This window comes from Odocoileus virginianus, chromosome 5 (genome assembly GCF_023699985.2).
Source record: "Odocoileus virginianus isolate 20LAN1187 ecotype Illinois chromosome 5, Ovbor_1.2, whole genome shotgun sequence".
Lineage (NCBI taxonomy): Eukaryota > Metazoa > Chordata > Mammalia > Artiodactyla > Cervidae > Odocoileus > Odocoileus virginianus.
The window spans coordinates 10,600,997-10,615,510 of NC_069678.1; the positions used below are offsets into that span (position 1 = coordinate 10,600,997).

The 14,514-nt window shown below is 51.2% G+C and overlaps 2 protein-coding genes across 5 annotated transcripts; one reads left to right on the forward strand and one right to left on the reverse strand.

Moving 5' to 3' along the window:
• Window positions 1–1,423: 1,423 nt before the first annotated feature.
• Window positions 1,424–14,383, reverse strand: S100A13 (S100 calcium binding protein A13). 3 transcript variants are annotated; one of them, XM_020890804.2, is made up of 3 exons: window positions 14,359–14,383; window positions 7,476–7,669; window positions 1,424–1,648 (listed from the first exon to the last, which is right to left on the reverse strand). In XM_020890804.2, the coding sequence occupies exons 2-3, from the start codon at window positions 7,626–7,628 to the stop codon at window positions 1,505–1,507; spliced, it is 297 nt and encodes a 98-aa protein (XP_020746463.1). In that variant the 5' UTR covers window positions 7,629–7,669; window positions 14,359–14,383; the 3' UTR covers window positions 1,424–1,504. The 3 variants fall into 3 exon arrangements, with proteins under 3 accessions (XP_020746463.1, XP_020746462.1, XP_020746461.1); XM_020890803.2 differs by lacking the exon at window positions 14,359–14,383 and adding an exon at window positions 8,609–8,712; XM_020890802.2 differs by lacking the exon at window positions 14,359–14,383 and adding an exon at window positions 7,833–8,224.
• Window positions 9,850–13,462, forward strand: S100A1 (S100 calcium binding protein A1). 2 transcript variants are annotated; one of them, XM_020890799.2, is made up of 3 exons: window positions 9,850–9,967; window positions 11,793–11,994; window positions 13,155–13,462. In XM_020890799.2, the coding sequence occupies exons 2-3, from the start codon at window positions 11,854–11,856 to the stop codon at window positions 13,296–13,298; spliced, it is 285 nt and encodes a 94-aa protein (XP_020746458.1). In that variant the 5' UTR covers window positions 9,850–9,967; window positions 11,793–11,853; the 3' UTR covers window positions 13,299–13,462. The 2 variants fall into 2 exon arrangements, with proteins under 2 accessions (XP_020746458.1, XP_020746457.1); XM_020890798.2 differs by having other exon boundaries at window positions 9,853–9,967; window positions 11,842–11,994.
• Window positions 14,384–14,514: the final 131 nt, after the last annotated feature.

The following is a 14,514-nucleotide window of genomic DNA, read 5'->3' on the forward strand; positions in this document are numbered from 1 at the left end:
CTACTGTCCATGGGATAGCAAAGAGCCGGACATGACTGAGTGACTAAGCACACAGGGGTGTCTGTGTCAAATGACAGGACCCTTCCAGAAGTGTCTTATTCTTTTTTGGCCACACTCCAAGGTATATGGGACCTTAGTTCCCCAACCAGGGATTGAACCCACATCCCCTGCATTGGAAGGTGGAGTCTTAACCACTGGACCACCAGGGAAGTCCCCAAAGTTGTCTTATTCTGAGAATTCTTCTGAAAGGGTCTCAATCTGGGGACCCCTCTGAGGGTACTTCAATTGCAGTGTTTCTCCAAGAGTGCCTCAGCCTGAGGTCTCTAATATCTCAGTCTGGGCATCCCTCTTAGGGTATCTGTCTCCGGGGAGCCACTCTGGAATGTCTCCAATGGACCCTCAGAGTCCCAGTCTGGGGTTCCCTCTGAGGTGTTCTCTGTCCAGGGGTACTTACAGGGCAAATCTCAATCTAGGACCCTTTTATGATGCGTGATGAGGAGATGGTCTTAAACTAAACGTTCCTCTGGACTCAGCTGCCTCAGATGATAGCCTCCTGACAGGAGAGCAGTGCCAGGCCCTGGAAGGCAGCACCTGCTGAGCTGCCCCACCCCTGCTCCCCCTGGTGGCGGGTAGTGTAAACCGCATGCCTCTCCAGCCAAGAAGCTGAACAGGGTCCAGTGTTCCCAGCACCCCTTCAGAGACCATCCCAGTTCATCACAGAGGCTCTGGAATTTCAACCCAGTTTCATCTTTTCTTTTTCTTTTTTTTTTTAATTTATTTGGCTGCACCGGGTCTTAGTCATGGTACGCGGGATCTTCGATCTTCACTGTGCAGGATCTTTAGTTACAGCGTATGGGATCTAGTTCCCTGACCAGAGATGAAACCCAATTTCTCCACACTGGAAACACGGAGTCTTGGCCACTCCACCGGGGAAGTTCCACTTTCACCTATTCTTGTCTTTCTGACTTAACCTCTCCAAAATCTGTTTCCTCATCTTTGATACAGGACTTAAAAATAGTACTTACCTCAACAGCCTGTGAGAATTAACTAATACGGGAAAATGCTCAGCACCATTCCCGGCACAGACCAAGCCCTCAACACATGTTCACTGCTATCATTACCGTCCGAGGACACAGACCCCAGGAATAAGAAAGTGAAAGCCAAGACCAAGCCCCAGAGCAGCTGGCGGGATGTAAGTCCCCTCACATGTCCCAGAGATCTCACTCTACCTTTCATATATTCACTCATCAACCATGTATTCCTGAGCACCTACCCATTCAAGACCTGATGGTGCAGAATATTTGAAGACGAATTATGTTGGTGCTCACAATTTTTGGACTTGCCCTCAGGTGGGGGCAGAGCTTTCCCACCCACTGGTCTCAAGAGAAGAAATCAGGATGGGTGTGAATAAGGAACAACTGTGTTTCAAGGAGAAAGCTTTATTTGCGGGGAGTGGGGCTCAATCCAGCCATGCCATGCCCACCCCCATCCCAGCCAGCTGGCTTCACTTCTTCCGGACCTCCAGGGCCTTCTCCTTCCTAATCTCCTTTGCCAGCTCCCCAATCAGTCGCCAGTACTCGCTGAACTTGAGTTCTGAGTCTTGATTCACATCCAAGCTCTTCATCTTCTCATCTAAGGAGCCCACATCCTGAGGAGACACCACAGCAAACAGTGGAGTTAGAAATGACTGCTTTGACACAGGGAGACAGGGAAGACTTGCCAGTCACTATTCCCTTCCCTCAAAGAGCACTAGGACTACCCCAACACCTTCTGGACAAAGCTGCAGCCCCAACATGGCACTGCCTGGTGCCCAAGTCCGGGGGAAGCAAAGGATGGAAGTGGGGAACCTGGTTACAGGGTATGCTATGGTCTAAATACACCCACCATGGGGGATTGTGAACCATAAACGTGATGTCACTGTACGCAAAGTGGGGAAGAGATGCTCACAATGGGCCTACAACTGCACGTACCTGTAGGCTTCAGCACATCATTGCACCAGCCCTGGGATAAGCCCAAGGACACTTGGGGAGCCCTTGTAGGCATGGACTCCCTCTGACCACCCTCAGAGCCTTCTCAGGCCACCCTCCTCCTCCACAGAAAGGTGGAAGAGTTCACATCACTTGGCCGCCTGCTTGCATAACCTGCTTGCCTTCTCATTCTTCCAGCTGGGTCACTAGCCTGGTAGATCAGGGGAATGGCAAGGACACAAGGTATCGGTTTCCTAGGGGGCCCTTGGCAAAGACTCTCTCAGCAGACCTGTGAAAACTAAGGATATTCTAAGTTGGACCACCGTGATCAAAGGATCTGTTGCCAGATGAATAATCACAACAGAAAAGTTGACTGTTGAACAATGGATCCATGTCAAACCAGACAAGGATGCCTCAGGCACCGCGCATGCCCAACATTTGAATCAACGTTTGGATGAAGGCTAAGAAGGCTTTCCAGATCTATAGATGTCACGAAACTAATTCATAGAAGAGCTCAAAAGACTTTTTTAAAGGCCACAATCACGCTTAACTGTCAAATACTATAAGCATTGCCAGTGGAAAGCAAAGATGTCCAGCGTCACACTGGGAGGGAAAGGGGAAACATAGTCAAGAGAAAGAAATAAAAGGTAAAATTGTTAAGAAAGAAGGTGTAAATTCACCCCTTATTATATTAGCAATTATATAATTGTATACCTTGGAAAAACCAAAAGAACAATAAAAGCTAACATTTCAACAAGTGTAAGCATTTAATAGTGCTGACTGTTCCAAGCATTATGCTGAACATATTACATGCTTTACATCATTTAATCTTCATAACCTGCTAGAATGAAAGGCTCCAAGAGCACAGGGACCTTGTCCATCTTGTCCACCACCATAATACCAATGCCTGGGAAAGTGTTTGGCACATAGCGGAGGCTTGTTCACTACTATAACCCAAAGTCTAGGACAATGTCAGAACAGAACATAGTAGCCACTCAATAAATACTGACTGAATAAATGCAAGACCAATCCAACAAGAACGGTATTACTATGAGTCCAGTTCACAGATGAGAAATTAAGGCTCAGAAAGATTAAAGTACTAACCACAGATGACAAACTAGACCCTGTATTTGAACCTAGGTTGTCTAACTCAGAGCTTATGCTCTTAGCCACAATTCTGTATTTCTTTCCCCCAAAAAAAGTATTAAAAATGATAAAGTTATCTGGTGACAACATTAATACTCAAAAACAAATACCATTTTGGAAATGTCATATGAAAGGTTCCACTTAAAATAGTAAAAAACAAAGCACTCAGGAAAAATGTAGAACTATATTAAACTTTTATGAAGAAAACTGAACTGAAGGATATGAAAGAAAACATGGATAAGATTGAGGGCAGGAGGAAGGAGAAGAGGGCAACAGAGGATGAGATGGTTGGATGGCATCACTGACTCAATGAACATGAGTTTGAGCAAACTCTAGGAGACAGTGAAGGGCAGGGAAGCCTGGCGTGCTGCAGTCTATAGAGTCACAAAGAGTCAGACAAGACTGAGCGACTAAACAACAACTAAGAGTGAGACACTACTCTAAGTGCTGAAAATAAAACAGTGAGCAGATACCTTACCTTTATGAAAATAAGAATGTTTCCTACAATGGAAAGGAAGGAAATTACATGTTACTTCTTGGTAACATAAAATTATATAATGGAGGAACTTCCCCGGTGGTCCATCGGCTAAGACTCCACACCCGCAACGCAGGAGGCCTGGATTCAATCCCTGGTCAGAGAACTAGATCCCACATGCTGCAACGAAGACTTGACGCGGTCAAATAAGTAAATAAACATCTTAAAAATAAATAAAATAAAATTATGTAATGGAGGCTGCTGTGAAGAAACTGTCCTGAAAGGAAACAACTCTAGGGTAAAGGGACCGAAGGCTATCCCGGTGGCGCAGTGGTAAACAATCCGCCTGCCAATGCAGGAGATGCAAGAGACGCAGGTTGGATCTCTGGGTTGGGAAGATCCCCCGGAGCAGGAAATGGCAACTGGCTCCAGTATTCTTGCCTGGGAAATCCCATGGACAGAGGAGCCTGGCAGGCTACAGTCCACGGGATCACAAAGTGCCAAACACGACCGAGCGACTAAGCACACGTCAGTCCTAATGTCTTAGGCTTCCCTGGTATCTCAGCAGTAAAGAACCCACCTGCAATGCAGAAGATGCGGAGATGACAGTTCAATCCCTGGGTCGGGAAGATTCCCCTGGAGAAGGAAATGGCAGCCCACTCCAGTATTCTTGCCTAGAAAATCCCATGGACAAAGGAACCTGGCAGGACACAGTCCATGAGGTCACAAAAGAGTCAACACGGCTGAGTGACTCAACAACAAAGGAACAGAGCCCAAGAGGTGATCTCTGTACTCAGTGCTGAAGGAAGGTCACGCTGAGGATTTGCCATGGAGTCTAATGAGGAATAGGCCTAGCAGATACCTGGGGGATGAGCATTCTGAACCAGGAGAGGAAAAGCAGAGAAGGTAAGTATAAATAGCTCACTGCTTCTGAGGAGTTTTACTACAAAGGGGAGCAGAGGTGTAAGGCATAGCTGGAGGGAATTACAGGGTCAAGGGCGGTTTTCTTTTAAGAAGGGAGGTAGCACAGTGGGTTCGCAAACTGATTAGAACAATCTAGTAGAGAGGGAAGTTTTAAGATTTTTTTTTATGTGGACCATCTTAAAAGGCTTTATTAAATTTGTTACAGTATCGTTTCTGCTTTATGTTTTGGTTTTTTGGCCACAAGGTATATGGGATCTTAGCTCCCCGACAAGGGATCGAACCCGTGCCCCCTACATTGAAAGGCAAAGTCTTAACCACTGGACCACCAGGGAAGTCCCTACAGAGGGAAGTCTTGATGATGGAAGAGAAGAGAGGAAGAATTGGGAGAGTAACATCTTTCAGAAGGTGGGAAGGGATAGGACTTAGCACACCAGCAGAGGGACTGGCCTTAGCAGCAGAGATGGATCATTGCCCTAACAGGAAGGAAGACAAGAAATGTGCTGATCAGTTAGTAAATTGGGGGAGGAAGCACATAGAAGTTTCCTGATGGCTTTTATTTTCTCAGTGAGAAAAGTTCTCAGTGACAAGGAGACTATGAGAAGAGGTACTGGAGTTTGAGGAGAAAGGAAAAGTTGTGAAATAATCATCTGAAAGGGCTGGTAAATGAATCAGGTAGGGAAATGGAGAATGACAAGGCATTGCCAACGGTCATAGATTTAAAGTGAGACAAGTCAACATGGAAGTATGTTTTTCTCCAGCCAAATTCAGCTGTGTGGACTCAGAATGGTGAGTTTCACCAGCAAGCTAATGGAGCTGAAATGTTGGATTTAACCTGGGTTGCTGCTGCTGCTGCTGCTAGGTCACTTCAGTCGTGTCCGACTCTGTGAGACCCCATAGACAGCAGCCCACCAGGCTTCCCCGTCCCTGGGATTCTCTAAGCAAGAACATTGGAGTGGGTTGCCATTGCCTTCTCTGATGCATGAAAGTAAAAGTGAAAGTGAAGTCACTCAGTCGTGTCTGACTCTTAGCGACCCCATGGACTGCAGCCCACCAGGCTCCTCCGTCCATGGGATTTTCCAGGCGAGAGTACTGGAGTGGGGTGCCATTGCCTTCTCCAACCTGGGTTGAGATTTTACCAAATAACTAGGACAGAAAGAAAGAGAATCAAGGGGAGTTGAGCAAGTGATTATAGTTGTGAGCCTTAGAACCCAGCAGAGTAAGAAGGGAAATGAGGTCTCGAGGGATGGTGATGGAAGATGGAAAAGTGTTAATTAAGGTCAAGAGACTGAAGGTCCCAGTGGAGTCAGAATGGTGGAGTGGAGGAATGAGATAGAGGAATAGAACTGGAAGGACAGGAGGTGGTAGATGAAGAGAGGCCTGAGACTGAGGTTGTGGAGATGATGCACTGGTAATGACAAGATCTGAAGATCTTCAACAGGGCACTGGGGCAGAGAGGCAAGAACACTGAGATGCAGGAAGACAGCATCTGTGAAAGTAAGGAATTCAAGAAATCGAAAGGCCCAGGTGTTGAATGAGTTGTCTGTGTGGACTCTGACAGTGGCAATGATGAGAAGAAAAACAGTAAGCCAGAAGCTGGAGAGCTATAAGGTGTACAATTAGAAGAATGGCAGGCATATGTGTGAGCTTCCAAGGAGCTGAGTGTCTCACGATGAAGATGGAATTTCCTGGCAGTGCAGTGGTTAGGACTCTGTGCTCTCACTGCCAAGGGCCTGGGTTTGACCCCTGGTCAGGGAACTAAAAAATCCCACAAGATGCACAGGTGCAGCCAAAAAGAAGAAGAGGAGATGGGGAGAGCAGTGACGGGAGAGGGAGAGTGGGGGAGGAGAAGGAGAAGAAACTATCATTTGGAAGTTGTAAGGAAAAGCAAAGAGGTCACTACCTGCATCTCTGGGCCCAGAAGGAATTAGATTTGGAAGAAAAACCAGTCATTATCTGACAGGGATACAGGGAATGCTATATTTTCAGGGGAGAGCCTGATGTTTCCTGTGAGAAGAGGAAGGGAGAAGTTTAAGGATGTAGGAGATAATGCAAATGATAGACAATGAACTTCAGAGACTAGTTTGTAGGGATTTTTTTTTAATCCATATTCACACACTTTCATGTGCCTGTGAATTTTCAGAATGGATGTAAATGAAACTGTGAACAGCCTGGGATGATGTGCCAACCCAATGCAGATGAAACATAAATCCCTACCCCATCCTGTAAGTCGGACAGAAAGAATGATGTGGTCAGTTGCATTACGGAGGGGATTCCCAAAGAGTGTGGGGAATAACCACAAACCATTTGCAGGAACCTCCTGCTTTGAGATTCTGCGACTCTGTGAGTTTGGCTGTGTTTTTATTTTTAACAAACCCTTTCCCATAGCTGTGCCTCGGTTTCTATACACGTGAAGTGAGGACTTTGGACCATATTTTCCCTTGCCCTCTTTTCAGCTCTGATGGACTATGAATCTTCCGGAAACCAGCTCTGGGTTCAGTCCTGTGCTGGGAAAATGAAACCAGAGAGGCACAGAGAGACCCAACAAGAACCAAACAGCATCATCTGACAGGAGCACAAAGCCCTTTGCAGCAACACACATGCACTTATAGTATTACCTAGTCACACACACACACACACACACACACACACACACACACACACACACCAGGCAGAATACCCAGACACACACACACACACACACACACACACAGCAGGCAAGAATACCCAGACACACACACACACACACACACACACACACACACACACACACACACCAGGCAAGAATACCCAGACACACACACACACACACACACACACACCAGGCAAGAATACCCAGAACCATTTACACGTGCAGCTGCCACATCCTTCTGCTCAGTACAGCTGTGGTCACCTTACTCTCAGCAACATGTCCTCACAGACACAGTGTCCCACAGTCACTGGCATGCCCAGAGACCCCCACCTACCTTGAGCAGGTGAGGCAACTGCTGAGTGACCAGTTCCTTAAACTCATTGACGCTGAGGCTGCCCTTCCGGCCTTCCCGCCCTGCAAAGGTGAAGAAGGTGGTGACCACTGTCTCAATGGCCGCCTCCAGCTCCGTGAGTGGCTCGGCTGCCATCAGGACCCTGCAGCTAGAGCTGATGTGCTCACGGGGCTGGCCTGCAGGAGGGGGAAGGAAAGGAAGGGAGAGTCAGGACAGGCCAGAGGACCCCTGCCCTGGCGCTGCCACCTCAAGCCTCTGCTTGAGGAAGCCTCACAGGGAAGAAGAGAAGGGACAGGGATGAGGGGATGGAGCTTGGGGCAAGGGACCAGGCAACGGTACCTCAGTGTGAGGAGGCAGGAATGTTCACTTCCAGAAACCCCTTCCTCTCTAGGTCTCACAAGTCTGGGGATCCTTTTGCTGTGTCCGTGTCTCAGGGACCCCTGTGTGTTGGTCCCTCAGTCTGGAGACCCCTCTGTCTGGGAGGAGGCGTTCGGACTGGGGTCTTTCCTTGGACTCCTCTCAGTCCCGTGTGGCCCCCCTGTAGGGTTTAGTCCCAAGGACCCTTTCTTGGAGTTTCACCAGCCTCAAAGGGTCATGGGGTTGTTTGTCTCCACAGCTTGTTTGTGCAAGGACCTGGGTCTCCACCCGCCTGCACTGCACCCGCCCACACACACACACTGGCTGCTCTTCCCAGCAGAGAAGCCGGGGTCTGGCAGATGCCCAGCTGTGGTCAGGGCTGGCTCAGTCTGGACAGAACCCGCCTCTCTGTCGCCCCACTCGCATCTCCCCTCGGGGGCAGCTGGGCAGAGTGTGGAGCTCAGGACGCCAGAGCCCTCCCCGCCCTCGTCTCCCAGAAACGGCAGTCTGGGCTTGGTACTGGCACTCACAGCCGGAGGCAGTTGTGGAGGGGGGTGAAGGGGGGTGACGGCTGGGGCCATGCTCACTCATTCTCCCTTTTCCAGCCCGCCCCCTCCCCTCTGCGAGGATTGTTGCTGGATTTCCCAAAGCCATTTCCTGAATCCCAGTCTAAGCCAGGTCCAGGGGAGGGACTTGGGAGCCCAAGGCGGAAAAAAATGCTCCCCAGGCTCCCTCCAAGGTTAAAGGGAAAGACTCACCGGGGCAAGGAGATGGGGTGCAGCAAGCAGGAGCCCCAGGGCTGTGGTTTATAAATGTCCAGGAGGGAGGAGAGAGCCCCTCCCAAGCCTGGAGGTGTCAAGTTTCCGCCGTAGATTGTGGAGAGGAGACCCGCCCAATCACGCCTACCGCATCCCACCCCCACTCCAGCAATCTGGCCAGGAACCCTGGCCCCCCCCAACCCAGCCCACCTGCCTCCAACTGGTGAGGGAGGGGACTCGCCTGGAGCTGCCTGGCCAGATCCCACTCAGCAGGCATCCTGGGGTCCCATCACTCCCAATACAGGGAGCCTGCTGGCCCACCACACCCCCTTCTCTAATCAGGTGTATGTACACTGCCATTGGGGAGAAGGCAATGGCACCCCACTCCAGTACTCTTGCCTGGAAACTCCCATGGACGGAGGAGTCTGGTGGGCTGCAGTCCATGGGGTCTCTGGGAGTCGGACACAGCTGGGTGACTTCACTTTTATTTTTCACTTTCATGCATTGGAGAAGGAAACGGCAACTCACTCCAGTGTTCTTGCCTGGAGAATCCCAGGGACCAGGGGAGCCTGGTGGGCTGCCGTCTATGGGGTCGTATAGAGTCAGACACGACTGAAGCGACTCAGCAGCAGCAGCATATTGCCATTGGGAGAAGGCACTGCAGATTGAAAAAACCAACTAGGGGAGCTCAGCACTGAAAGGGCCCATCTAAGAAACACCCCAGAAGGCCTCTCAAAATGAGACCCCACTAAGGACCCTGCAGCCCAAGACCTCCACAGAGGATCCAGACTGAGGCCCGACAAACAGAGGGGGACCCAGGCTGAGTGCCCCACACAGAGGAGACCCTGGATTGAAATCCCTCAGTGGGGTTGTCAGGCTGAAACCCCTCAGGGAGACTCCCAAGACTAAATTATTCACTAAGGCGTCCCCTCCAAGATGAGCCCCCTCAGTCAGGTGCAAGCACCTCCTCTCTGCCTGGCTGCACACCCATTATTACTGGGGGGGGGGGGGGGTGGAGCGGGGGAGGACGAGCCCAGAAGGCCTCTCAGTGTTCCTTCTTCCCAGGACCTTTCCCACCTCCCTTCCTCCTGGGCCCTGCCTTTTGGGGCCCCCGCGTGGGGGTGGCATCCAAGGCTGGAGAAGAGGACACAGGGAAGCCTGTTTCAGCCCAGGAGACAGAGGGCGCCTCTGTCCACTCCTGGCCCCTCGCCCCACTGGGTGTCTGTCTGTGAAGGGGTGGAGCCGGTGCAGAGGGGGGGTCGTGGGGGAAGGACAACTGAAGACAGGTCTCCCCGCACAGCTCCAGGAGCCACATTTGCAGCCTCATCTGCCTGTCCAGAACCCGCTCCCAGGCTGACAGTGAGTATCCTGCCCCATCTGCCCTGCTCCCTGCCCTGGCCAGCCTGGGGAAGGGGGACTTCAGCAGGGCTCCAGGAGACCGAGGAGGATGGCACTGCAGTGCCCTGGGGGTCTCAGAGGAGTCTGGGATTTGGGGGAGACATTGTTTGGAAGGTGCTGGGGGGGAGGCAAGTGAAGGTCAGAGAGAAATCTGGGAGCTCGGGGAATGAGGAAGCCAGTGGGAATCCCAGCCACTGAGCTTCCAGGAGACCCTGCCCTCCTACCACAGAGCCCTCAAGAGCCTCCACAAAGCTCCCTCCATCTCCCAGGTGCTGGGGGGGAGACCCAGCTCTTGCCTTGCTTCCAGTGGCGTAAGAATAAGAAAGCAGATGGAACCGCTCCTTCTGCCCACCCACCCACTGGCAGCCTTGGTCTATCTGCCCCCCCCACCCAGCCTTGCCCAGGTTCCCTCCCAGAGCATGGACCATGTGATACCAAGAAGAGGGGGCACTAGGGAACTATACCCACTCCCACCATCCTTTCATATGACCTCCCTCTCTCCTCCTCTTGTCCCATAACTCGGCTCCTCTTTCCTCTCATTCTTTCCCTTTGTTTTTCTGTCTACCCCCTCCCAGCCAAGGTCCTTTCAGAATGGCCCCTCTGCACAATTCCAGGCTGCTCGAGGTCTCCGGGCAACCTCTAGGTGCCCTTCCTGGATGGGGCTGGTAACTGAGCCACCAGCACCCCTCCCTCTTCTTCCTTATCCCCTCTATCAGCCCCGGCTTGGGTTCCATCTCCCCCAGGTCTCTGTGACAACTGCTTCTCCTGTCCGGAGTTCAGGTGACACATACAAGGGCTCCATTGAAGAGCTAGGATGTCACCTGATCAGGGCCCATTGTCTGACCCCTCAGGCCTGGGGAAGATGGGGATACCTGATCTGAGATACCTGAGCTGCCCCCGGAGGCGGTGGAGGGGCCAACTCTCCCAAGGCCAAGGGAAAGAGGCCCCCTGGCTTGGTAGTCCCCTCTCTTCAACAGACCCCTCCATTTTTCCCCTCCTCTCTCCCAGCCCCTTGGATTCAGAAGACCTCATGCATTCAGCCTTTATCTCCCCAAACACATACCAGCCCCATCCTCCCTGCTGCCACTGTCCCAATCACCCAAGTTGGCCTGGGGGCAGGAGTGGCCAACAGCAGAGACAAGATCCCACAGGTATCTTCTCCCCTTCCTTGGGAGCCCTGGCTCCAGGGAAAAGACTCAGACATTCCTCTTTCCCTTCCCACTACTACCCAGTAGAAGGGCTGATTCTGCAGAGAAGTTAAGAGGAACCAAACTAGAGGTAACAGAGGGAAGCCAAGTGACATGTTCAGGCTCCCTCCCCACGAGTCTCGGACTGCCACCCTCTCCACCAAGCTGACCAAGGGCTCCAGGCTGACTCCTGGTTTACGGGTGGGCCGCAGAGTCAAGGTTATAGAGGGGAGCCCAGCCCACCATCCCCAATAGCAGAGCCTGGCTGTGCGAGGCAGGCAATCCAAGGGTAAAAATAGAGTCAGAGGAAGCCAGACTGGGTCCTGTGACCACCCCCGCCTGCCTGCCTGCCCCACCCTCCTCAGCGTCTGTCCAGGCAGCCAGGACAAGCAGAGTCCACCGCAGGCCTCGAGAGTCAGCCCAGCTCCAGCAGCTCTACCTCCAAGCCCAAAGCCCTGACTCCCTCTGGTTAGCGTATGGATTGAAGGGCACAGAGAATGAGTCTAGAAGTTCTGTTTGTGTAAAATCTCAGGAAGGATGAATTGTGGTGGGGAGCCGATCTCACGGCTTTGAGCTGTGGGACCCTACCCCAACCCCAGGTACCCTAAGCATGGTCCCAAGCTCACTTCCATGACGGGACGTGGGTAGGTGAGCTGCGCAATGGGTTCTGAGCTGGAGACGGCCATGGAGACGCTCATCAATGTGTTCCATGCCCACTCGGGCAAAGAGGGCGACAAGTACAAGCTGAGCAAGAAGGAGCTGAAGGAGCTGCTGCAGACGGAGCTCTCTGGCTTCCTGGACGTGAGCGCGGGCTGGGGCGCAGGGTGGAGTGCGGGAGGGACTGGGGGTGGGGGGCAAAGGAGGCACCTCTCTGCCAGCTCCCCATCCCAGCTCAGCCCAACCTTCCGTCTCCTCCACCCCCACCCTCACCCCCACCCCTCTGGGTTCAAGTCAAAATGCCCTGATTTACTGATCACCTGTTAAGGGCTAGGCATCAATAACAAAACACACAGTCTAGAAGGAAAAGACTGACACTTGAAAGCAAATCTTGAACCCCAGGAAGCACCCAGGACCTTAACAGAGGTGTCAGAAAGGATTATGGGAAAATATTAACCTAACTGAAGCGGGAGAGCCTCTCCAAAGAGGTGGCACTCAAGCCCCTGGAAGATTATTAGAGTAAGTAAAGACATTTTAGGAGGAGGTACAGTATCTGAAGCTTTCCCAGGTGGCTCAGCCTTAGAATCCGCTCCAATGCAGGAGCCGCAGGAGACATCCCGGGGTCCGGAAGATGCCCTGGAGGAGGGCACGGCAACCCACTCTAGTATTCTTGCCTGGAGAATCCCATGGACAGAGCAGTCTGACAGGCTACAGTCCATAGGGTCACAAAAAGTTGGACACGACTGAAGCAACCTCACACGCACAGTATCTGAACAAGAGGACAGGAGAAAGAAGATGGAATATGTTCAGCAGTTTTGACTGAACTGAAGGATGCAGAAAATAAGCCAGTACAAAGTGTACCAGCTTTTAGATTTTATGAGACCTGGGGTCAAATTCTGATGCTACTACTTTCTAGCAGTGTGACTTTGGGCATGTTCTTTAACCACTGTCAATTCATTTCTTCTCTAGAATGGGAATAATGAAACCCACTTCATACTAATTGTGCTAGAATTAAATGAGAATGCTTGTAAAGCTCCTAGTGTAGAGCTTGTCACATTGTAGGTACTCAACATATGGTATTTGTTTTTATTATTCTGCCTTGTTAGGGAGCTAATTCTGTAGGCAACTGGAAGCCACAAATGTTTTGTTAGTTTTAAGGAGGGAAACAAGAGTCCCATAATTATAAGTAGTTTTCCTCTTGCTCATCTCTGCCTTTTTCTCCCCAATCACCCCTCCCCCCATGCCCCTGATTCAGTGCTATTCATCTCCCTATATACCTATCTCTCCATCTCCTCCCTCCACAGGCCCAGAAGGATGCAGATGCTGTGGACAAGGTGATGAAGGAGCTAGATGAGAATGGAGATGGAGAGGTGGACTTCCAGGAGTATGTGGTACTGGTGGCTGCCCTCACAGTGGCGTGCAACAACTTCTTCTGGGAGAACAGTTGAGGAGACGGCCCCAGCGGGCAGCGCCCTTCCCCTCTACCCTGCCATACCTGCTCCTTCACCCTGCTTCCCCCTCAGTTTAATTTTCCCTCCCCACCAACAAGGGCGCAAGATTAGTGGGCCAGGCCTGCAACTCCTCTTTCATTAAAGGCTTCTGTCTCACCAGCCGCCAGTTGCTGTCTGTCTCCTTTGGTAACGGTATAGAGTAGGTGGGCAGTATAGAGTAGGTGGGGAAATGAAGGCTGCTCACTCACAACTTGCCTTATTTGAGGAGAGATGTTTTTGGAGATAGGTCAAGGGACCGTTGCATCTCCCTATTTAAGGAATGCTGAAGGCCCAGGAAGGCTGGGAGTCAAGATTCCAGCTAGAAGTGGAGGATGTATGAAGCTGATACGTGTACCAGCATCTCAGCTATAAAGGCAGAATTTCCCCTTCAACCTTCAAAGAATATTTACTGAAGACCTACCATGTGCTAGACATCGTATGGGAGCTGGGGACAGAGCAGTGAGCCTAACAACACACAACCCTCAACGTCACATAGGTAAAGCCCAGCAAGGATACCAAAACATTAAACTCACAGATACATGCTAGGAAGGAAAATGAAAGGATCTGATGCGCCTATATTGGGGGCAGGGGTGAAAATGTGTTCATTCACTCATTCTTCAAACATTTGAGCCCTTTATTGTGTGGCAAGGCATAATAAAAATCCCGTATAGATCTGCATCAAAATCCACATGAATGGAAAATGGCGAGAGCGGACACGAAAACGGGAGGGGAGACGCAAACGCCCCACAAAATACGGATTTAACAATATTCAGGCCAAGCTGGGGAGAGAAGTTAAGAGGAAAATATGGACGGGCGGTGGTGATTGGCGCAGAACCCAGCCTGAGCACTGGCCCTCTGGCCTCCATTGGGTCTCTGACAGGGGCCTGGGGTGTAAATAAGGGGAGTGCAACTACTCGAGTGCAAACTACCCGGGCCCGGTGGTCCGCAAGAGAGACCGAGACACATCCGAGGTCTGTCTTAGTTTCAGGGGTAGAGGGACGCGCGAAGAAATACGTACAACTCCTTCACGGAAACCAAATCAGCCCCAGAGACGCAAATCATTTAATCATCCGCAGCCCCCTTAAAACCCAAGAGCAAAACCATTTGGCCACGCCCTTCCCCGGGCGGGGCGCTGCGCGTAATACAGACGAGGCCTTTGCTAAAGTCCCGCCTT

What these genes read in the sequence shown, in the direction of transcription:
- S100A1 (XM_020890799.2), top strand. Translation starts at nt 11,854, where the DNA reads ATGGGTTCTGAGCTGGAGACGGCCATGGAGACGCTCATCAATGTGTTC. An exon ending in AGCTCTCTGGCTTCCTGGAC is followed by an intron (nt 11,995 to 13,154) that starts GTGAGCGCGGGC and finishes CTCCCTCCACAG; the next exon opens with GCCCAGAAGGATGCAGATGC.
- S100A13 (XM_020890804.2), bottom strand. Translation starts at nt 7,628, where the DNA reads ATGGCAGCCGAGCCACTCACGGAGCTGGAGGCGGCCATTGAGACAGTG. An exon ending in AGTTGCCTCACCTGCTCAAG is followed by an intron (nt 1,649 to 7,475) that starts GTAGGTGGGGGT and finishes GTGTCTCCTCAG; the next exon opens with GATGTGGGCTCCTTAGATGA.